We start from the raw sequence: 20961 nt of genomic DNA, 5'->3' as shown, positions 1-20961 counted from the left end.
TTTTTGTTTGTTCATTTGTTTGTTTTGAGACAGTCTCACTCAGTGGCCCGGCTGGAGTGGAGCGGTATGATCTCAGCTCACTGCAACCTATGTCTCCAAGGTTCAGGTGATTCTCCTGCCTCAGCCTCCCGAGTATGCCACCGCACCCGGCTAATTTTTGTATTTTTAGTAGAGACGGGGTTTCACCATGTTAACCAGGCTGGTCTCAAACTCCTGACCTCAAGTGATCCACCCACCTCTGCCTCCCAAAGTACAGGGATTATGGGCGTGAACCACCACACCCCGCCTGTCCGATGAATTTCTAAGAATATCTTAAAGAATATTACTTCCTTCTGACATATCTTTTACCAAGATCCTTCCCAGTTTTTTGCTTAAGTTTGATCCATTTTTTTCTTCCACAAAATCTCCATGTATATGTATTAGTTTTTTCCTTTGTTCAGTTCTTCCACTGTTCTGAGGCTTAGAAAGTCCTTTCATACTGGCCGGGCGCGGTGGCTCAAGCCTGTAATCCCAGCACTTTGGGAGGCCGAGACGGGCGGATCACAAGGTCAGGAGATCGAGACCATCCTGGCTAACACGGTGAAACCCCGTCTCTACTAAAAAATACAAAAACCTAGCCGGGCGAGGTGGCGGGCGCCTGTAGTCCCAGCTACTCAGGAGGCTGAGGCAGGAGAATGGCGTGAACCCGGGAGGCGGAGCTTGCAGTGAGCTGAGATCCGGCCACTGCACTCCAGGCTGGGTGACAAAGCAAGACTCTGTATCAACAAAAAAAAAAAAAAAAAAAAAAAAAAAAAAAGAAAGTCCTTTCATACCAAGACATCAGACAAACAGATCCCATGAGAGTAGCTGGGATTGCATGTGTGGGCCACCCCTCCCGGCTATCACTTCCTTTCTCTGAGTCAGCTTTTCTCTCTGAGACTTGCCTACTCCATGAACTCAGGAAATGTCACTACAGGTGGCCCCAGCTCCCATTTACCTCCCCATAGGGAGCTCCTCTCTCCAGCTCCAATTTCAAAACCCCCAAGGAAGCGTTCTGGTTCACTCGCTTGGGCCACTAGCCAGAGGGATGGGATACTCGGAAAGATTCAGCTAGAGTGCCGGACCCAGCCCTGGACCAGCACTGTGCCCCATGGTGAGATGCCAGGGCTGGGATTCAGGGAGAAGAAAGGAGGTTCCTGCGCAGTCATTCCTGCCTTCTGCGGCTGCGGGCTCCCAGCCCCGTCCTGTGCACGAAGCGGGAGCTTCTGCTGTCTGGCAGCAGCTGCTCTGCAGGGGATGGTAGAAAGTTCATCCTTAACCCCAGCTTTCCAGTCAAGGTTCCCACCAGTCTGGACACCTGCAAGTGTCACATGCCGCTGGGTGAAACTCTAAGATCCCTTTTAGAGGATCCCATTCGCTCCCTCCCTTCCGCTGCCTTGCAGCGCCGAGAAACAAAGCTCTGAAAGAACCATCAGATATCCGTACGCTGGGGCCTTTCCAGGATGGCGGGGCCCCGTCGTTTCTGGGTCGGGATGACGCCTGGAACCAGGCGGGGTCCCTGGCACCGGGATCCCGAAAAGCAGACTTGCTTCTTGTCCAGCTCGTTCCTCTTTCCCTTGCAGTCGGTCCCCTGCATCTGCCGTCCTCCCTCCCAGTCGAGGGCCCCCAGCTCCAACTCCACCCTCCCATCTGTGCGTTCGTAGCGACCGCCCTCCCTGTAGCACACGGACCTGGTGGTGGAGTCTTGGTCTCCAACAAGGCTGGCCAGGATTGGACAGAAACCGAAGGGGCAAGGCGGGTCCGGGGGTGCTGCGCTCCAATTGGGTGCTGTCCCAGGGAGTGGGACCTGAGCCCGTATTTCCCGCGGCCGCCCTGAGCCTGCCACAGCCGCTGCCCACACCGCCATCAGCGCCTTCACTGCCATCCCCGCTGTCCTTGCAGCCCCCGCCATGGGCCTAGAACTGTACCTGAACCTGCTGTCCCAGCCCAGCCGCGCCGTCTACATCTTCGCCAAGAAGAATGGCATCCCCTTCGAACTGCGCACTGTGGATATTATCAAAGGTGGGCCCAACCCGTTTCCTCGCGTGTCCACAAATCCAGTGCACCCCCAGGCCCCTTGCCCTGTTCCGCCCTGAGCGTCTCGCCGCCCGCACAGCCCCCTCACCTCCTCCTGCAGCGTCTGCCACCAGAGAATGCTGTCGATTGAGTGACCTTGGAGGGATCACAGCCTTCTCTGAACCTTAGCTTGCTTTCTGAAAAGGAGGATAATGTTGCCTTCTGTTCTGTAGGGGTGGAAAGAAAATACTTAATGGAGTTTTCAGAATTCTTGCGTGGAATGCACGCATTTAAATTCACAAAGCCCGGAAAACGTTGGGAAGGACGTGCTGTTGTAAGAATTAAGAGATGGGAAGAGATGAGCCACCCCAGTTTGCCTCCCTTCCCCTGGCCCACCAGAGTCCTGGCTAGAAAACTTCTCTGCATCCACCTGCTGCACCTGGCCCCACCCACCAAAGCCCCCCAGTTGCCCCAGAATGTGGCAGGGCAGGGAGGCCCACCCAGGGAATGGGGTTGATCCAGCCCTCTGGAACCAGACCTTGCTGTTTCTCAGGGGTGTGGAGCTCTGCTTGGGGAGGGAGAGGGAGGGTGGAGAGGTGCAGCTTTTTTACTCTGAAGACCTTGTCTGACTCTTCAGGGCAGCACAGAAGCAAGGAGTTCTTCCAGATCAACAGCCTGCAGAAAGTGCCTGTGCTCAAGGATGGTGATTTCATCTTGACCGAAAGGTGCCCTCCTTCCCTCTCCCCTCCCACATCCGGAGCACATGTGACCCTGGCTGTCCCCACTGTGGGCCCTCCCATACCCCATGGGGCAGCAAGAGGAAAGGAGAGGGATCTGGGGAGAAGGTACAGCTTGGGGTGTGCCTGGGTTGAGCAGGGGCTGACAGAACATGTCCCCGCACCTCTCATCTTTGGTGTCATCTGAGCCCCAGGGCCTCTCTGCTCCCAGACTGAAGGATGTTGGAAGAGAAGACAAGGGAACATTTTTCCAGTGTTGCACAGAGTGGGTTCAACAAATGCAAGCTGAAAAGAGCCTCTAGTGACTTGTGGCAGACTACCCCAATCTGCCCAGGCCAGTCCTAGAGGCCAGTGCCATGGCCTGAGGGCACAGCTCGCGGTGAGGTCCAGCCGCTGGGCAGGAAGAGGACAAGAGGTCAGGTGGCTGCAGAAGTGATGGCTGTGGGACCTGTCAGAGGAGGGCCGAACGAAGACCTGCCTCCCCTCGTGATCCCTGATCCATGCGCATGGGCACGCAAGTGACTCCACGGAGCATCCACTGTGTGCTGGCCCCATGCTGGGTTCCAGTGGTCCAGGGAGCCTTTTCTGAGCTGCACTGCCTCAGACAAGTCACTTGACCATTCTGACCTTGAGTTTTCTCTTGTGCTAAAGGGCTAACAGGAGTCTACCTCATAGGGCAGCTGCTGGGATATCACAGAGATGAGGTTCTCAAAGTGCAAAGCAGAAGGTCCAGCCAAGAGTCTGTGCCTAAGAAAACAAAGACAGGATGAGACTCGGGGGAGGAGGGGTTGGTGTTGGGGAGCTGGAGATGGAGGGTGAGGCTGGAGGGCAGTCCTTCAAATGCAGAGAAACCCCCAGGCCCCACTGGCGGATGGGAGCAGCTGGGGGTAAAGGCCTGGTGCCAGTGTCCTTACAGCCACTGCCCATTCATTCCCAGCTCAGCCATCCTGATTTACCTGAGCTGTAAGTACCAGACGGCGGACCACTGGTATCCATCTGACCTGCAGGCTCGTGCCCGTGTTCATGAGTACCTGGGTTGGCATGCTGACTGCATCCGCGGCACCTTTGGTGTACCCATGTGGGTCCAGGTGAGGAGAGCCATCTGGAGAGTGGTTGGCATTCAGAGAGTAGTTTGGAGTAGGCAGGGGCCATCCACTGACCCACTCTCTGCCCCCATCAGGTGTTGGGGCCACTCATTGGGGTCCAGGTGCCCGAAGAGAAGGTGGAACGCAACAGGACTGCCATAGACCAGGCCCTGCAATGGCTGGAGAACAAGTTCCTGGGGGACAGGCTCTTCCTTGCTGGCCAGCAGGTGACGCTGGCTGATCTCATGGCGCTGGAGGAGCTGATGCAGGTGTGAGCTCAGCCTGTGGGCAGTGTCCCTCTTCGTGCCACACCCATGAGGCAGACAGAAACACTGAGGCCTGGAGAAAGCCAGGGCTTTGCCCGGAGTCATAGAGCAAGTTTCTGGATGATCTGGGGCCAGAACCCTGAGCTTCTGCCTCCTGCCTGGGTGTGGGTCTCACCCCGGCTGCTCTTGGCCTCTAAGGCTGAACATACTGCCTGGGCCTCCATGGTCCATTCATCGGGGCTGGGGAATGGACCATGTCTCTGATACATTTGCCTATGGTTCCAGCATTCGGGTTGGCAGTGACAACTGGGAAAGTTGTATCCCCACAACCTTTTCATCCTTGTTCCTGCAGCCGGTGGCTGTCGGCTACGAACTATTCAAGGGACGGCCACGACTGGCAGCATGGCGTGAACGAGTGGAGGCTTTCCTGGGTGCTGAGCTGTGCCAGGAGACCCACAGCCTCATCTTGAGCATCCTGGAACAGGCGGCCAAGAAAACCCTCCCAACACCCCCACCAGAGGTCTATCCGACTATGCTACTTCGAATTGCCAGGATCCCCTGAAGGGTCTGGAATGCGGCCCAGGAGATTCGCCATGAGGATTCATTCTGTTACTTACTTGCCCCTGTTTATCTTTCCATCTTGCCCCAGTCCCTTGTCTCCAGCTTCATGTGAAGCTCTGCACAGGCAAGACTGTGTCCTTGGCAGTGCTGCTTCTCCTTAGGTACAGCATACATAACCAGTAAGAGACTAAATCTGCAATACATAAAAAACTCCTACAAATCAGTAACGTGAAGAACACTCAAAAATTGGTAAATGTCATCAGTGTTTTAAATATAATAAAGATTCCAAACACTTTGAATAGGGAACCAAGAGTTACTGGTTTTACTATGTTGTTGTGTTATGCATATGGAGTAAAAGTCGGTGCTAGCAACCCTCATCATGGTTAACCAAAGTAACTTCACAATAGCAAGTCAACATAATTGTATCACCAGGGCAACAAAATATTAAGTAAGTAACCAATTCGAATTGCCAACTATTAAAGGATGTAGGGGATGTTTCACAGGGCATAGCAACCGTCTTTGAAGTCTAGGAAACTTAAAAGATTTAACAAGCATTCATGTCTTCTAGGACAGTTTTATAATAACAGCAAATAGTAGGATTGTACATTGTCACACAGACTTCCATGTATATCCATGGGATGGACCTCATCACAATCATTTTAACAGAGAGGACTTAATATAAAGAATTGGTAACCAGGCATTAGAGAACTCCAAAGACAGAGAATCCAGATTAACATGGAGGTAAACACTGCAAGAAGCTGCTACCCCTAGGGCTGGGGGATCAAGGGAGGACATTGGAATTAGGAGGACCAAGATGCTAGAGGGGCCCTGAGGAATTCAACCCTCTAAGAAAGATGTTGCTCATCCCCCTAGCATCACCTTCCAAGAAGGGCAGGGTTCCCCAGTTTGCCCTGAGGTCTTCACAGGAGGCCATCTGGCTGTGGATGCAGTTCTCAAGTGTGACAGTAGATGTCACTGCTGACCAGTAAACACGCTATTCCACACACACACTGGGCTACTTGCCCACACGTCTTGTGGCCTTGATGCCCCCACTTCCCATGCCTGCCCTGTGCCCACCATGTGCCACTCCTAGCCAGAAGTATTCCAAGCAGCAACCATTGCAACTGCCCTGCCTTAAGGGTGCCTGGTGGTGGCTTCTGTCTTAGGTCCTATTCCGAATGTCTCTCGAGCAATTTCTCATACTTTGGGGGACACTCTGGCCTGCTTTCCTGGGCCTTTTCCATTACCAATCCCTCTCCCCATCAGACACTGGGGATTGCGGCCACAGCCCGTGCCTTCTTGATCCCTGCTGGCTGCCTTTGGATTGTTCCTAATTGGATGGCTTTACTTTCAACAGACACTCCAATAAAAAACACAAAATAAAGAATAAAGTCAGTCAGTCCCAGTGCTGTGTAGGTGGCAGTAAGTCTGGGAGACCGACGTCAGCTGAACTAACCATGGTGTGCTTCATTGTTAAACAGGGCCAGCAGGATCCCCAGATCACCTGGCAGGAGGAGGGGCAGGAAAGGGTCCTGAGAAGTGACCTTGAGTTCCACTTAGTGCTCTTGGCAGAGGGAAGGGCTTGGGCTAGCGCTGGAGGCATGAAGATGGGGTGTGTTCCGGGGCTCTCCAGCAGTCCAGGCGTGGGAAGGGGACGCTGAGGGCCAAAGGCTGAGGCGATGCTGGGAAGTGAACCGTAGCAAGGTGAGGACTGACTTTGAGCCATGTGACTGAATTGCCTGTGTGTGGTGCGTGTGTATGTGTGTGAATGTCAGTGACTGTGTGTGTGTGAACGTGAGTGAATTGTGTGAATTGAGTGAATTGTGTGTGTTTATGTGTGGGCGTATATGAGTGTGATGAGAGTGAACTGTGTGTATGTCGGCGTATGTGTGTGAATTTGATGTGTAAATGTGAGCAGTGTGAATTTGTGTATGTGGGTGTATGTGTGTGAATGAGTGAATTGTGTGATTTTGTTGGTGTGAATTGTGTGCCTGTGTCTGTGAGGGGGTGTACGTGTGTGTGTGTGTGAATTGTTTGGGAGGGCGTTGGTGTGTATGTGTGTTAATGTGAGTGAGTGGTGTGACTTTATCGAACGTGAGTGAATTGTGTCATTGTGTGGGTGTATATGTGTGTGTACATGAGTTAACTGTGTTACTGTGTGAATGTGTGTAAATGGTATGATTGCGTATGTGGGTGTATATGTGTGTGAATGTGATACATCGTGTGACTGTGTGTGGATGTGGGTGGATGTGTGAATATGCGTGGCTGTGTGTCGATGAGTGTGTGAGTGTAAGTGTGCAGGTGGTAGCTCAGGATTTAAGGCACTTTAGGGGAATCATTCCTTGGCTCTGGCCCTTGGTTTCCCTTCTATGAAACAAGTTGAGTGAATTAGGCAGTCTCTGGCATTCCAGGATTTCGTCTCAGGTCTAAACAGGATTTTGTAAAGTGAAAGCACCATCCCTTGGGCATCCTGGGAGGTGTCCCTGCCCTCCATGGCTCGCCTTCTGCCACATGGCCCAGCAGCAGCTACTCTGCAGAGCCGTGTGCTGCCATGACAGGTACTCATGTGCGCGGGTGCGGACCTGCAGGTCCTGGGGATACCAGTGGTCAGGCACTTTGTACATGCAGCTCATATGCAGCAAGATAGCCACACTGAGGGGACATGGCAGGGGCAGAAGACATGCCCTGATCACTCTTCAGGCATTTTCTGGGGCATTTGCACCATCCCTATGATGCAGAGGAGAAACGTGAGGCTCAGAGAGGTTAGGTAACTGCCCAGGGTCACACAGCCCTCCACGGGGCCAGACTATCATCTGAACTAAGGGCAGGAAGTAAGAAACAAAATGTTGTGAACTTCAGCAGGGGATCAGGGAAGGCTTCCAGGAGGAAGGGGCACCCAGTGTGAGTGTGAAGAATGAGAGCAAGTTGGGTATCTCCCCAACATATCCAAAGCATGGACAGGGCCAGGAGCAAGGCCAGCAGGACAGAGCCTTCCAGGTGACATGGCAGCATTGCTTCCCACCCTGTCCCATCCCCTGTCCACCTATGGTGAAGCGTTGTGCATTCTGACCCCCAGAGCTCATCGTGCCTCTGTGGGTGTCGGACCCTCCAGTGATCCCAGGCTCTGAATGTGAATCCAGCTGCACCACGGAGGCACTGCATGGCCTCGGTAAAGGACGCCACCATGCAGCCACCAACCTGGAAGCCATTTTTGGTTTTCATTTTTCCCGCCCACCTCCGACCCTTCAGCAAACCCTGCAGTTAGAGTTTCAAGAAAAATCAGAACCGACCACCACCCCGCTCCCCAACCCTGCACCACCACCACCACCTTGGTCTGGGGCTCCAGCGCTGCGGGCTGGATGACTGCAGTAGCTGTCTCACCCCTGCCAGGGGATCCTTTACGACGTAAGTCAGATCACAGTTCTCCCCTGCTCAAAACCCTCTGGCAACTCAGTCCACCTGTGGTAAGAGCCAAAGTCTTCCCCGTATCCCATGCTACCCTCTGTCCTGACCTCCTGCTCTTCCTGCTCACTGCACCCCCCCGGCCCGTTGCTCTCCAGTCTGCACCCCATGCATTGTCCCACCTGGAGCCTTCACCCTCTTCCCTCCAGCCAGAACACCCTTCCCCTCATGCCTTGCGCATTCCTACAGCTCTCTGCTCAGATGCCACCTCCTCCAGGGAGTCTTCCCTCAACATCCTACTCAACGACACATGCCCCCACTCTTACCCTGTGTATTTTTTCCATGGCATCCATCCACATCTGATATGTTACACGTTTACATGGGTTACTGTCAGCTCCCCCTTGTATTAATGGAATGTGATCCCATGAGGGGAAGGGCGTAGACACGTTCACTGCTCAAGCCCCAGGGCTGAAATGGGGTCTGGCCCTGGTGGGTGTTTAGCAAATAGCCACTGAAGCTCGCTGAGTGGTCCCTCGACTCTCCAGGTACTTGCCCCACAGGGTTTGTGGGCAAAATGGTAGCACTAAGATGCCTGGTACAGCTGCTCCTCGAAACTTAGCACTCTCGTTCCTTCAGAGGGCTGGGCTGGTGGTGAGGAGGCCTGGAGCAGACTGGGCCCTTTGGCCTTCTGCAAGTCCCTCCCCTCCTCCAGCCTCAGTTTCCTCATTTGTACAATGCAGGAAGGGACTTCTATAGCCCCTCTCAACACTGGGTACCTCTGCCTGCCTCAGCCCATTCTTCACCCTGGGGCTGGTGCAGGGCCCACAGTCCATGATCCAAGCCATCAACAGTGAACAGACAGATGACTGACTGGCCCCACAAGGCCTGGCAGCAGCCCAGGGACCGGTAACCTCTCAGCCAAGGTGAAGTCCCCATCCTTCAAGGCCCGGCACCTTCCTCAGAGGGTTCACCTGGGCAAAAGCAACGCTGTGCTGCTGGCCTGCAGGCGAGATCAGAGAGGTGAGTGGGGAGAACCCTGAGTTCTCTGAGGTCCCTGCCCACCCACACCCCAAAATCCCAGCACCAGCTTTCTGAGGCCCCTGTCTGGGAGGCATCAGGGAAGAGGAGGCCTCTCTGCTAGTCACTGGATCACAGACCCTGACCCCATCAGAGGTCCACCTTTCCTGTGTCCAGCTCCTTGAAACATGGGTCAAGGACAATTCCCTGGAGCTGTAATTCACACCCCACCCCCAGTCAGTTCCATCCATAGGTCAGACCCCTCCAGCCTCCTCCCTGAGCTCTAGGCTTGCCCCCTCTGATTCAGCTTCCTATCCCAGCTGGTGACTTAGGCCCTTCTGACCAGGCTGGGTGACTTGTCAATACCCCAGAGCCCCAGCCAGACACGTTCCCAACCCTCAGACCAACCTCATTCTTGCTGGGAATCCCTGCCCCGTTCAGCCACTCAGCCTCCAGTGGCTCAGCTCTTCTTCCTTTCCTATGCCAAACTCTCAAGGCTGCCTCCCCACTGGGGGTTCCCAGGTCTGACTCACTTTAGCACTCCAGGCCAGTGCTGGAGGCCGCATTAGGTGACTGGTTAATGTGTTTGGATCGGAGGGCCTCAGTGGAACCAGGCTCCAGTCTGATCATAGGCCTACATGTGGGCCTCTTTGCCCTTCTACTGAATGGACATGCACACCTCTGCCCATTCTCCCTCCACAAACTGCCCCCGTGTCCAGCCCCTGTTCTGCAGCAGGTGGCTCACGCTGGTTGTACCAAGGGTAGCAGTTGGGAAGAGTCAGCTGAGCAGGGGCCTCCTTCTGGCCTGCCCAGGGGGCTCTGACGCTGCTCTCTGTCCTACTGCCCAGTTATATCCCTGCCTCCTCCACTGAATTCTGCTCCAGCTGCATCTCTCTATGCCAGCCAGACCAGCAAACACTGGAGCTCAGGGCGAGGGTTCTGGCCTCCCCCACTGCCCTGCCACAGGGCCCTCCCATGAGCCACATGGCTCACGCCTATAATCCCAGCACTTTGGGAGGCCGAGGCAGGCAGATCACCTGAGGTTGGGAGTTCGAGACCAGCCTGACCAACATGGAGAAACCTTGTCTGAATTAAAAATACAAAAGTAGCTGGGCGTGGTGGTGAGTGCCTGTAATCCCAGCTACTCGGGAGGCTGAGGCAGAAGAATCGCTTTAACTCGGGAGGTGGAGGTTGTGGTGAGCTGAGATTGCACCACTGAGCTCCAGCCTGGGTAACAAGAGCAAAACTCTGTCTCAAAAAACAAAACAAAACAAAACAAACAGACAAACAAAAAAACCAGTAAGGGTCATGTTCTGGGAGGCTAACTCAGTCAACTGTTGGGTCACCATGACTATAGCCAACAAACGTGGGATGCTGCTGGGCCCTGGGCTGTCAGACAAATTACTTTTTTCCGAGAATTAGAAGGCTACAGGAAATGTATTGTTTTTTGTTTTGTTTTGTTTTGTTTTGTTTTGTTCTGGGTTTCTTTGCGTGTATTTGGAGACAGGATCTTGTTCTGTTGCCCCAGGCTGGAATGCTATGGCTCAATCAGAGCTCACTGCAGCCTCGAACTCCTGGGTTCAAGTAATCCTCCCACCTCAGCCTCCCCAGTAGTTAGAACTACAGGCATGCACCACCATGCCTGGCTAATTACAAAAAAATTTTTTTGGCTGCATGTGGTGTCTTGGCACCTGTAATCCCAGCACTTTGGGGGGTAGAGGCGGGAGCATCTCTTGAGCACAGGAGTACAGGGCTAGCCTGGGCAACATGGCAAGACCCTGTCTCTATAAAAATAAAAAAATTAGCTGGGCATGGTGGGGTGCACCTGTTGTCCCAGCTTCTTAGGAGGCTGAGGTGGGAATATCGCTTGAGCCTGGGGCCTCAAGGCTGCAGTGAGCCATGACTGTACCACTGCACTCCAGCCTGGGCAACAGAGTGAGACCCCATCTCTGAAAAAATATTTTTTTGGGGAGCCAGGCACAGTGGCTCACTCCTATAATTCCAGCACTTTCAGAGGTGGAGACGCGCAGATCAGTTGAGGTACAGAGTTTGAAACCAGCCTGGCCAGCATGGTGAAACCTCGTCTCTTCTAAAAATACAAAAATTAGCCAGGTGTGGTGGTGCATGCCTGTAATCCCAGCTGTTCAGGAGGCTGAGGCAGGAGAATCGCTTGAACCTGGGAGGCAGAGGTTGCAGTAAGCTGTGATCGTGCCACTGCCCTCCAGCCTGGGCAACAGAGCAAGACTCTGTCTCAAAAAAAAAAAATTTTGTTTTGAACTCCTGGACTCAAGCAATCCCCCAACCCGGACCTCCCAAAGTACTGGGATTATAAGCATGAGCTACCACACTCAGCCACATTTATTAATTTCACTCTTGGCAAACATCAGGGAGAAGCTGACCCAAAAGGCCTGGGAAGGGTGATTGTCTTTCGGATAGAGACCACGACTAGGGTTGGGACAGAGGAAAGTCAAATAAATCACACATTAGAGTTAGAAGCAGAGGCTTAGGCTGAGCCCAGGTTTATTATTCAAAATGAAAATGAAATGCAGTGATTAAAGGACACAGGGTCTCAGTGTGCATCATTCTCATGATGGCTTTCAGGCGGCTGTGGAAGACAGGGTAGGGATGGTGGCCTCGGGAGCTGAGGCGCTCTGGGACTTGGGCAAGTCTTAGGCAAGCCATTCCTGCTTTCTGGGCCTGGCTCCCATGGGCCATTAGAAATGAAAGTGCTTTGTGGACTGTTGAGGGCAGTGCAGGGGTAAAGCTTCCCAGCTCACCGGATCATGGCCAGCACCCAGGGCATCAGCTTCTGCTTTATGGTGGGGTCTGCAGGTGGGAAGTCCTTGGCCTTCAGAATGACCTCATGGGCATCCCGGAAGAGGTCCTCCCCCACTGCTGCCTCCACGCGCTGCCGCCATGTGGCCAGCTTGGGTCGGCTTTCGAAGACTTGGCAGCCAGCACCCACAGGCTGTGGGGAAAAGGGGACAGAATGGGGATGGATGGTTGAGAGGGCAGGGATGGGCAGCATCTGATTTGGGGACCATAGATCTTCCGGAGGGGTTTGCACACACACTTAAGCTCAGTGCTATAGCCAGGTGTGGCAGCATAAGCAGGACTTCAGCAACTAGCCAGGGCCCCCTGTCTAGCGGGCCCACCTGCCCACAGCACTCACATGCATCAGCTCCGTGATGGCTACCAGGTCAGCTAAGGAGATGTGAGACCCAGTAAGGAAGGCCTTGTTCTGGAGGAACTTGTCCTCGAGCAACTGCAGGTTCACATCCAGCTCTGCCAGGGTGGCTGCCAGTGTCTGGGGAGATACTGGCTCGCCCAGGAAAACAGGGAACATCACCTGGGGATTGGGCAGGCAAAGTCAGGAGTTAGTGGGGTAGAGAGTTAGTTTTGATTTGCATTTCCCTAATGATTAGTGATGCTGAGCATCTTTTTTTGTACTTGTTGGCCAAAATGAGAATATTCTCAACACATTGGGTTAAGTAAAATATATCAATTTCCTTTTATTCTTTCTTTCTTTCTTTCTTTCTTTCTTTCTTTCTTTCTTTCTTTCTTTCTTTCTTTTTCTTTCCTTTCTTTCTTTCTTTCCTTCTTTTTTCTTTCTTTTCTCTCTCTCTCTTTCTCTCTCTCTCTGTCTCTCTCTCTCTATGTCTATCTCTCTCTCTTTCTTTTTTTTTGAGACAGAGTCTTTCTGTGCTGCCCAGGCTGGAGGTGCAATGGCATGATCTCGGCTCACTGCAAGCTCCACCTCCCAGGTTCACGCTATTCTCCTGCCTCAGCCTCCTGAGTAGCTGGGACTACAGGCGCCCGCCACCACGCCCAGCTAATTTTTTGTATTTTTTTTTAGTAGAGACGGGTTTTCACCTTGTTAGCCAGGATGGTCTCAATCTCCCGACCTCGTGATCCCCCGCCTTGGCCTCCCAAAGTGCTGGGATTACAGGTGTGAGCCACCATACCCAGTCTTACTTTTTATTTTTTCTTTTGAGACGGTGTTTAGCTGTGTCACCCAGGTTGAAGTGAAGCGGTACCATCTCGGCGCACTGCAAACTTTGCCCGCTGGGTTCAAGTGATTCTCCTGCCTTAGCCTCCTGAGTAGCTGGAATTATAGGCGCAGGCCACCAAGACTGGCTAATTTTTGTGTTTTTAGTAGAGACAAGGTTTCCCCATGTTGACCAGGCCAGTCTCGAACTCCTGACCTCAGGTGATCCACTGCCTCGGCATGCCAAAGTGCTGGGATTACAGGCATGAGCCACTGTGCTCGGCCTCTTTTTATTTTTTAATTGTGCCTACTAGAAAGTTTAAAATTACGTATGTGGTTCACATTATACTTCTATCAGACAGCACTTGACTAAATGAACTAAATTCCAGAGAGGCATAACCCGTTCCTAGATGAGCTACTTTCATTTCAATTTCATTTTCTTGGACCCAAGCAGGCAGGGAGAAAGACTGCCACAGGCACGGGCTTTTCTGACTGAGCAGCAGTTTGGGAACTGGGGACAGGGCTGAAAAGCAGAGAGATCTTATAGGCAACATAGTAGTTGGTGATTAGATTTTTAAAGCCATGCTAGACTGAGCTAGTGACCTGATCTCACATTCAAGAAATCTGAAACCAAAGATAAACTGAAACCAATTAAACCTGCAACCTCCTGATTAGCTAGAAGAGAACAGCCTCGCATCCTGGTTACCTGACAAAGGGAAGTGCAAGCCCTTTCTTGGGGGTATTTATTATGCAATTTAATCTCTGTTCTTTTTATATCATAATGTCTGGCACACAAGAATACATCATGAGGCCAGGCATGGTGGCCCACGCCTGTAATCCCAGCACTTTGGGAGGCTGAGGTGGGAGGATCACCTGAGGTCAGGAGCTCAAGACCAGCCTGGCCAACATGGTGAAACCCTGTGTCTACAAAAATAGAAAAATTAGCCACATATGATGGCGGGTGCCTGTAATTCTAGCTCCTTGGGAGGCTGAGGTGAGAAAATTGTTTGAACCTGGGAGGCAGAGGTTGCAGTGAGTCAAGATCACGCCATTGCACTCCAGCCTGAGCAATGGAGTGAGAGTCCATCTCAAAAAAATAAAAAATAATAATAATACATCATGAGACAAGCAAAGAAGCAGGCAAATGTGACCCATAATTAAGAGGGAGAAAAAAACAATCAATAGAAATAGACCCATAGGCTGGGTGTGGTGGCTCATGCCTATAATCCCAACACTTTGGGAGGCCAAGGAGGATGAATCACTTGAGGTGAAGAGTTCAAAACCAGCCTGGCCAACATGGTGAAACCCGGTCTATACTACAAATACAAAAAATAGCCAGGTGTGCTGGTGGGTACCTGTAATCCCAGCTACTCAGGAGGCTGAGGCAGGAGAATCACTTGAACCTGGGAGGTGGAGGTTGCAGTGAGCTGAGATCTTGCCCCTGCACTCAGCCTGGGTGACAGAGTGAGACCCCCATCTCAAAAAAACAAAACAAAACAAAACAAAACAAAACAAAACAGATCCACAGAACACCTACGTGTTAAGATTAGTTGACAAAGATTTTTAGGTAACAGTGATAAATATGTTAGAGAATTTAGAAGAAAAGACAGATAAAATGGATAAACAGATGGTGAATTTCAGCGGAGAAGTGGAAATTCTAAAAACAACCAAATGGAATTTCCAGAGCTGAAAAATACATATCTCAAACAAAGAATGTATTGGATAGGCTTAATAGCAATTTGGCACAACAGAGGAAAGAATCTGTGAAGGCAAAGACAGGTCAGTAGAAATAATCCAAAACTGAAAAGAAGAAAATGGTGCCTGAGCACTTCTGGGGAATGTTCTCGCCGCTGCCCCCAACACTCCCAGCCTCACCTTATGCCACAAGGCCCGGAGGCAGCTTCTCCGCAGAGTCGTGTGCTGCCATGCCAGGTACTCATCCACACGGGCACGGGCCTGCAGGTCCTGAGGGTACCAGTAATCAGGGACCTTATATTTGCGCGTCAGGTAGAGCAGGATGGCCACACTGTGGGTGTGGGGGAGTCACGATAGGTAAGGGAAGGGCACTGTGCTGGGTATTCTATACGTAGTTTTTTTTGTTTTTTGTTTTTTTTTTTTGAGATGGAGTCTCACTCTGTCACCCAGGCTGGAGTGCAGTAGTGCGATCTTGGCTCACTGCAACCTCCACCTCAAGAGAATTCAAGAGATTCTCCTGCTTCAGTCTCCCAAGTAGCTGGAATTACAGGCGCGTGACACCACACCTGGCTAATTTTTTTGTATTTTTAGTAGAGATGGGGTTTCACCCTATTAGCCAGGATGGTCTCGACTCCTGACCTTGTGATCCACCCACCTCGGCCTCCCAAAGTGCTGTGATTACAGGTATGAGCCAACACGCCCGGCCTTTTTTTTTTTTTTTTTTTTTTTTTTTTGAGACAAGGTCTTCCTCAGTCACCCAGGCTGGAATGCAGTGTTGCAATCTCAGCTCACTGCAGCTTCAATTTCTACAATAGTGCACCACCGTGCCTGGCTTTTTTTTTTCTTTTTTGTGGAGATAGGATCTTACTGCATTGCCCAGGCTGGTCTTAAATTCCTATCCTCAAGCAATCCTCCAGCCTTGGCATCCCAAAGTGCTGGCATTACAGGCACGAACCACTGTGCCCAGCACACTTCTTTAAACTTTCTGACAATTTGCCAAAGTATTAGCCTCATTTTCCAGAGAAGAAAACCAGGCTTAGAAAGGCAGAGATTTGCCCTAGGGCACACAGCTCTTAATGGTAGAGCTGAGAATCTTTCTGAGGCTATACCCAAGCTTTTCCTACCACCAGGCAAAATCCCACAACAGAATGTCTTGCCAAATGCTTAGAGACAGTTTCTGATCAGAGAACCAGAGAGAGCTTCCAGGAGGATGGGTCATCAAAGCTGGTCTTTAAAGAAGCTCAGTTCTTTCCATTCTGCATCCACTCTCATCTGCTGGGATTCTGACCAGCCTGTGATGGCCTGATTGTTCAAAAAGGCTCCCATGTCCTTTTGTTCTTTCTATCATTCTTTCTGCCAAGAATCCGCTCCTATCTAAGCCGACTGAGGTAGTTTGGCTCCCTAAAGCACCACTCAGGAAACACTCTTGCAGCTGCAGGATCCTAGAACAACAACAGACAAGGCCCCCTGGCACTCTCTTCCTTCCCTGGGTTTTGAGGGCCGCCATGGTGATGGGATGAGCATGGACCTGGAAGGGCACCAGATGTGTCCATTTGGAGACACAGAAAAGCTTTCAGGAACTTGGGGTTTCCCAAGAGTTGGGCATGCAGGCCAAAAGGGCAGAAAACCTGTGTATCTGCCACTGGCCCATATTCTCTATTAAGCTGGGGCTACACCCATGTCCCAGCTTAATGACTCCATTGTCTGTGCAGGGTGCCCAGGAGCTCCTTTTGCTCCAAGCCAGTTGTTCAAGTCATCTCTGAGGAGGGCTGCAGGTCCCTGTGAGCCACAGACCTCCTGAAGGTGAGAGTAGTGGCAGAGAAATGCAGAGATTGCACATTGACTCTGGCTGGTACCTGGGAGGCACAATGCTGAGTAACACAAGGACTCAGGACACCTGGGGCACCAGGAAGGAAGAAGGTCCCTGGCAGAATGTCAGAGGAATTCATTGGAGGTGCATCCATCCTGAGATTTCAGAGATGAGCTCTAAAGCACAAACTCCAGGTTCTCTTTCTTATGGGAAGGGTGACTCTGGTGACAAAAGGGGCAGAACTGGGGAAAGGTTGGCCTTTCCTGAAGAGGATTCAACTTCTTGGGACCTGCTGTGATGTAAGACGTCCATATCTGGTGGCTCTCCCATGGGGGAGACCCATCTTGGGAAGCTGCAGCCCAGAGATGGAGCCACCGGGCAGCCCAGATGCCACTGAGCCATCGCCACAGAAGCTTGGCCAGAGGACTGCCCCGTGGTGGCCAAAGCTGCCTTCCTCCACTGGCTTGCCCTGCCTCAAGGATACTCTCACCAGCAACCAAAGGATTGGTGCGGAAGTAAAGTAGATGTTTGCTTTTCCAATCATCAGGGTGAACTGGAATAGCAGGAAGCCAGGGGCCCGGGGTCCAGTACTGACTCTCTGCGGGATGCGGGGCACAGAGACTCTCTGCCTCTGAAGACTTTAGTTTCCTTGTCTGTGAAATACAGGGTTAGAGCAGGATGGTTCCAGCAGGCCTGGCAGCAGCCCTAGGGTCCCACTTACCTCTCCGTCAAGGTGAAGTCCCCGTCCTTCAAGGCTGGCACCTTCTTCAGGGGGTTCACCCGGGCAAAAGCATCGCTTAAGTGCTGACCTGGGAAGAATCCAGCATGGTGAGTGGTGGGAGGAGAACGCTGAGCCCGCCATGGTCTGTGTCCCTCCCTGCAATACTCAGGTCCCAGTTTCATAGCTCTTCTTCCCACCAGTCTGCACTCCTGGTTGGCAAAGACTGGAAGGGCCCCTGCGGGAGGAGGAGGAGGCCACTCCACTGGCTGGTACAAAATAGACAACATCCCTTGCTAAGTCCTGTAGGCACAGCCTCCTTCCATAGCCTGCCCCTCTGCAACAGAGCTCACTGTGCAGGGTGTGGTTCCTGGACCTTGGCATGCACCCTACCCACCTCCTCTTTCCACTATTGCCAGCTTCATGAACTTACAATCAGAGCATCCCAAGCTGCAGGATAGGTCACCTGAGGGGACTCTGGCTTACTACCTTGTCCCTTCCACCATTAACTCTAAGGCAGGGTCATGAAACACAGAGAAGTGGCCTTTTTCTGGTATCTACCTACTTAGAAGCAACTTCTACTGGCTCTGCCATGTCCCTTTGTTCACCGTGCCCTGTGCATTGTGGAGCTGTCTGTAACATACCTGCTACCACCTTCCGTACCCTGGCCTTTTATTCTCCTTACAGATGGGGTCTCGCTATGTTGCCCAGGCTGGTCTTGAACTACTGGCCTTAAATGATCCTCCCACCTCGACCTCCCAAAGTGCTGGGATTACAGGTGTGAGCCACCATGCCCAGCCTGCTACCCTCTCTTTACCCTCCCTTCAGACTGTTCCTTCACCAGGAACACCCTCCTCTCTTTCCTAGTAAAACATGCTTCCCTCTGCACCACTATATTTGACAACCAGCTCGGACATCCTCTTGCCTCCCATTCCCTTTCCTCTGCCCCATACTCTGCAGAGGAAGTCCTTGTGCAGGACAGTGGGCAGTCTCCAGTAGAGACTAGGTGGAGAAGTTTCAGGCAGAGGGCCAGCCATGGAGTGGGAGCCCTGGGCAGAAGGCTTAGCCAAGTAGAGTCGCCTTACTTGCCCAATCAGCCATACCTGGGTTCTGCTTCCAACCCCTCCTACTACCCCACCCAGCACTGGGCCAGGGCCTGCCAGCTGAGTCCTCAAGGGCCTTGGAGGCATGCCAGAGAAACAAAACAGGGTGTAGGGCTCACCAAGCCCCAGGGTCCCCCTTCTGCTCCCAGCATACCCCCTGGGGCAACCTACCTCCCCAGCAGGAACAGGAGGCAGAGGACAAGGTTTTGGGAGGCAGAGGTTGTAGTGAGCTGTGATCCTGCCACTGCACTCCAGCCTGGGTGACAGAGCAAGACTCCGTCTCAAAAACAAACAAACAAACAAAATGCCTTGGGCCAGGCACAGCAGTTCATGCCTGTAATCCCAGCACTTTGGGAGGCTAAGCCGGTGGATCATTTGATGTCAGGAGTTGGAGAACAGCCTGACCAAAATTGTGAAATCCCATCTCCGTTAAAAATTAGCCAGACATGGTGGCACACATCCGTAATCTCAGCTACTCAGGAGACTGAGGCAGGAGAATCGCTTGAACCCGGGAGGCGGTGGTTGCAGTGATTTGAGATCCATGCCACTGCACTGTGACAGCAAGGGTAAGATTCTGTCTCAAAAAAAAAAAAGAAGTGGAAAACAAGGACAAGGTCAGAGGCAAAACAGGAGGAGCAGAGGAAGGAAGGGACAAAGAAGAACCCCAATGCAGACTGGACAAGTGCAGAGGGCAGGGACGGAAAGTCACGTCCTGAGCTGTTTGCTGTTGCAGAATCTCAGCAGCTGGGCCACAAAGAAGGGACTTGATCCCGCCCCAGTCTCTACACTTGGCACCCTTAACCTCTCTCATCCCGCCTTTCCCTAGGCCCAGGTCACACGCGTTTTCATTTTGTTTCTTATTTTCATTTTAAGATGGGGTCTTGCTAGAATGTCCTGACTGGAGTGCAGCGGCTATTCAAGGACACCATCATAGCGCCCTGCAAGGGGAGCCCTGACAGACGGCACCTGGAAAATCGGGACGCTCCCACCCTAATACTGTGCTTTTCCAACGGCCTTAGCAAACGGCACACCAAGAGATTATATCCCGCGCCTGGCTCCGAGGGTCCCACTGCCACTGAGCCTGGCTCACTGCTAGCACAGCAATCTGAGATGAACTGCAAGGCGGTAGCGAGGCTGGGGGAGGGGTGTCCCCCACTGCTGAGGCTTGAGTAGGTAAACAAAGCGGCTGGGAAGCTCGAACTGGGTGGAGCCCACCGCAGTTCAAAGAGGCCTGCCTGCCTCCGTAGACTCCACCTCTAGGGGCAGGGCATAGCTGAATAAAAGGCAGCAGAAACTTCTGCAGACTTAAACGTCTCTGTCTGACAGCTTTGAAGAGAGTAGTGGTTCTCCCAGCACGGAGTTTGAGATCTGAGAACGGACAGACTGCCTCCTCAAGTGGGTCCCTGACCCCAGAGTAGCCTAACTGGGAGCCACCTCCCAGTAGGGGGGTGACTGACATCTCATAAGGGCGGGTGCCCCTCTGAGACGAAGCTTCTAGAGAAAGGATTAGGCAGCAATATTTGCTGTTCTGCAGCCTCCACTGGTGATACCCAGGAAAACAGGGTCTGGAGTGGACCTCCAGCAAACTCCAACAGACCTGCAGCTGAGGGTCCTGACTGTTAGAAGGAAAACTAACATAGCGCCCTGCAGCCTGGAACTCCTGGGCTCAAGCGATCCTCCCACAGCAGCCTCTGGAGTAGCTGGGACTACAGGCGTGTGCCCCTGCACGCAGCTGCGCCTGTTTTTGTCCTCCGGTCTCGCTTCTCTTCATGATCCAAACCCCTTTATTCGGCCTTAGGGGAACCGCGTGGTCTATTCCGTGAGACCGAGCAGAGTTTGGGGGAGGCCCCACTCTTGGATCTCCCTGCTGGCTCTTTCTCCGTTCGGTCTCCAAACCAGACCAGCAAGGGCCCCAGGAAGAAGGTGGCGCCGGGAGAAGTTCCCTAAGCTATGTATGCCTACCTGTCCCTTCCTGACTTTTCAGTTCCCCAAACCCGAGGCCAGAGCTACCTTTAATCAGATCCACGATGCGCAGCTCGAAGGGGATGCCGTTCTTCTTGGCGAAGATGTAAACAGCGCGGCAGGGCTGGGACAGCAGGTCCAGGTACAGCTCCAGGCCCATAGCGGGGACAGACCGACCAGAGGGGAAACCAGCGGGAGAAAGCAAACTCCAGTGCCAGGACTCGGGTCTCAGACCTCAGGCCACGCCCCTGCGGCCACGCCCCCCGACCGCGGTGCCCCATTGGGCGGCTCGGGCGCCTGGGGACGCTGTTTAGTCCAGTCGCGGGCGGCGGCCGGCCTGTCAGAGGGCTGGGCCAGCCTGGCTCCTGCAGGATCAGGGCGGGTGGCCAAGAGACGGTAGTCCCTCAGGGGGACGTACAGAAAGGCCCCAGTTCCATCCCTTTCGTGCCTGGCTCTCTCATTTCACTTAGCATAATGTCTTCAAGGTGCATCTGTGTTGAAGCGTGTGTCAGAATTTCCCATCGTCCCCATTTTAGAGGAGGAGATAAACACTGAATGATTATAGACCCAGAAAGTCTGGCTC

The 20961-nt window shown here is 52.6% G+C and overlaps 2 protein-coding genes across 6 annotated transcripts; one reads left to right on the top strand and one right to left on the bottom strand.

Annotated features, from left to right (window-relative positions):
- Positions 1 to 1908: 1908 nt before the first annotated feature.
- Positions 1909 to 4995, top strand: LOC105497404 (glutathione S-transferase theta-2B). Its single transcript, XM_011768459.2, has 5 exons — positions 1909 to 2040; positions 2672 to 2759; positions 3709 to 3859; positions 3952 to 4125; positions 4475 to 4995. Exons 1-5 carry the CDS (start codon positions 1929 to 1931, stop codon positions 4682 to 4684), a joined length of 735 nt encoding a protein of 244 aa, XP_011766761.2. The 5' UTR covers positions 1909 to 1928; the 3' UTR covers positions 4685 to 4995.
- Positions 4996 to 11591: 6596 nt separating this feature from the next.
- On the bottom strand, positions 11592 to 20682 carry LOC105497405 (glutathione S-transferase theta-1). Of its 5 annotated transcripts, none has more exons than XM_011768463.2 (5): positions 20427 to 20682; positions 18588 to 18696; positions 17317 to 17404; positions 12275 to 12451; positions 11592 to 12070 (listed from the first exon to the last, which is right to left on the bottom strand). In XM_011768463.2, exons 1-5 carry the CDS (start codon positions 20536 to 20538, stop codon positions 11876 to 11878), a joined length of 681 nt encoding a protein of 226 aa, XP_011766765.2. In that variant the 5' UTR covers positions 20539 to 20682; the 3' UTR covers positions 11592 to 11875. The 5 variants fall into 5 exon arrangements, with proteins under 5 accessions (XP_011766765.2, XP_011766762.2, XP_070936250.1 ...); XM_011768460.2 differs by lacking the exon at positions 18588 to 18696 and adding an exon at positions 14966 to 15116 and having other exon boundaries at positions 20427 to 20629; XM_071080149.1 differs by lacking the exon at positions 20427 to 20682 and adding an exon at positions 14966 to 15116 and having other exon boundaries at positions 18588 to 18724.
- Between the last annotated feature and the right edge of the window lie 279 nt (positions 20683 to 20961).

Source organism: Macaca nemestrina, chromosome 15 (genome assembly GCF_043159975.1).
Source record: "Macaca nemestrina isolate mMacNem1 chromosome 15, mMacNem.hap1, whole genome shotgun sequence".
NCBI lineage: Eukaryota > Metazoa > Chordata > Mammalia > Primates > Cercopithecidae > Macaca > Macaca nemestrina.
Note: the sequence above shows the minus strand (reverse complement) of the source record. Positions and strands in the feature narration are given on the sequence as shown.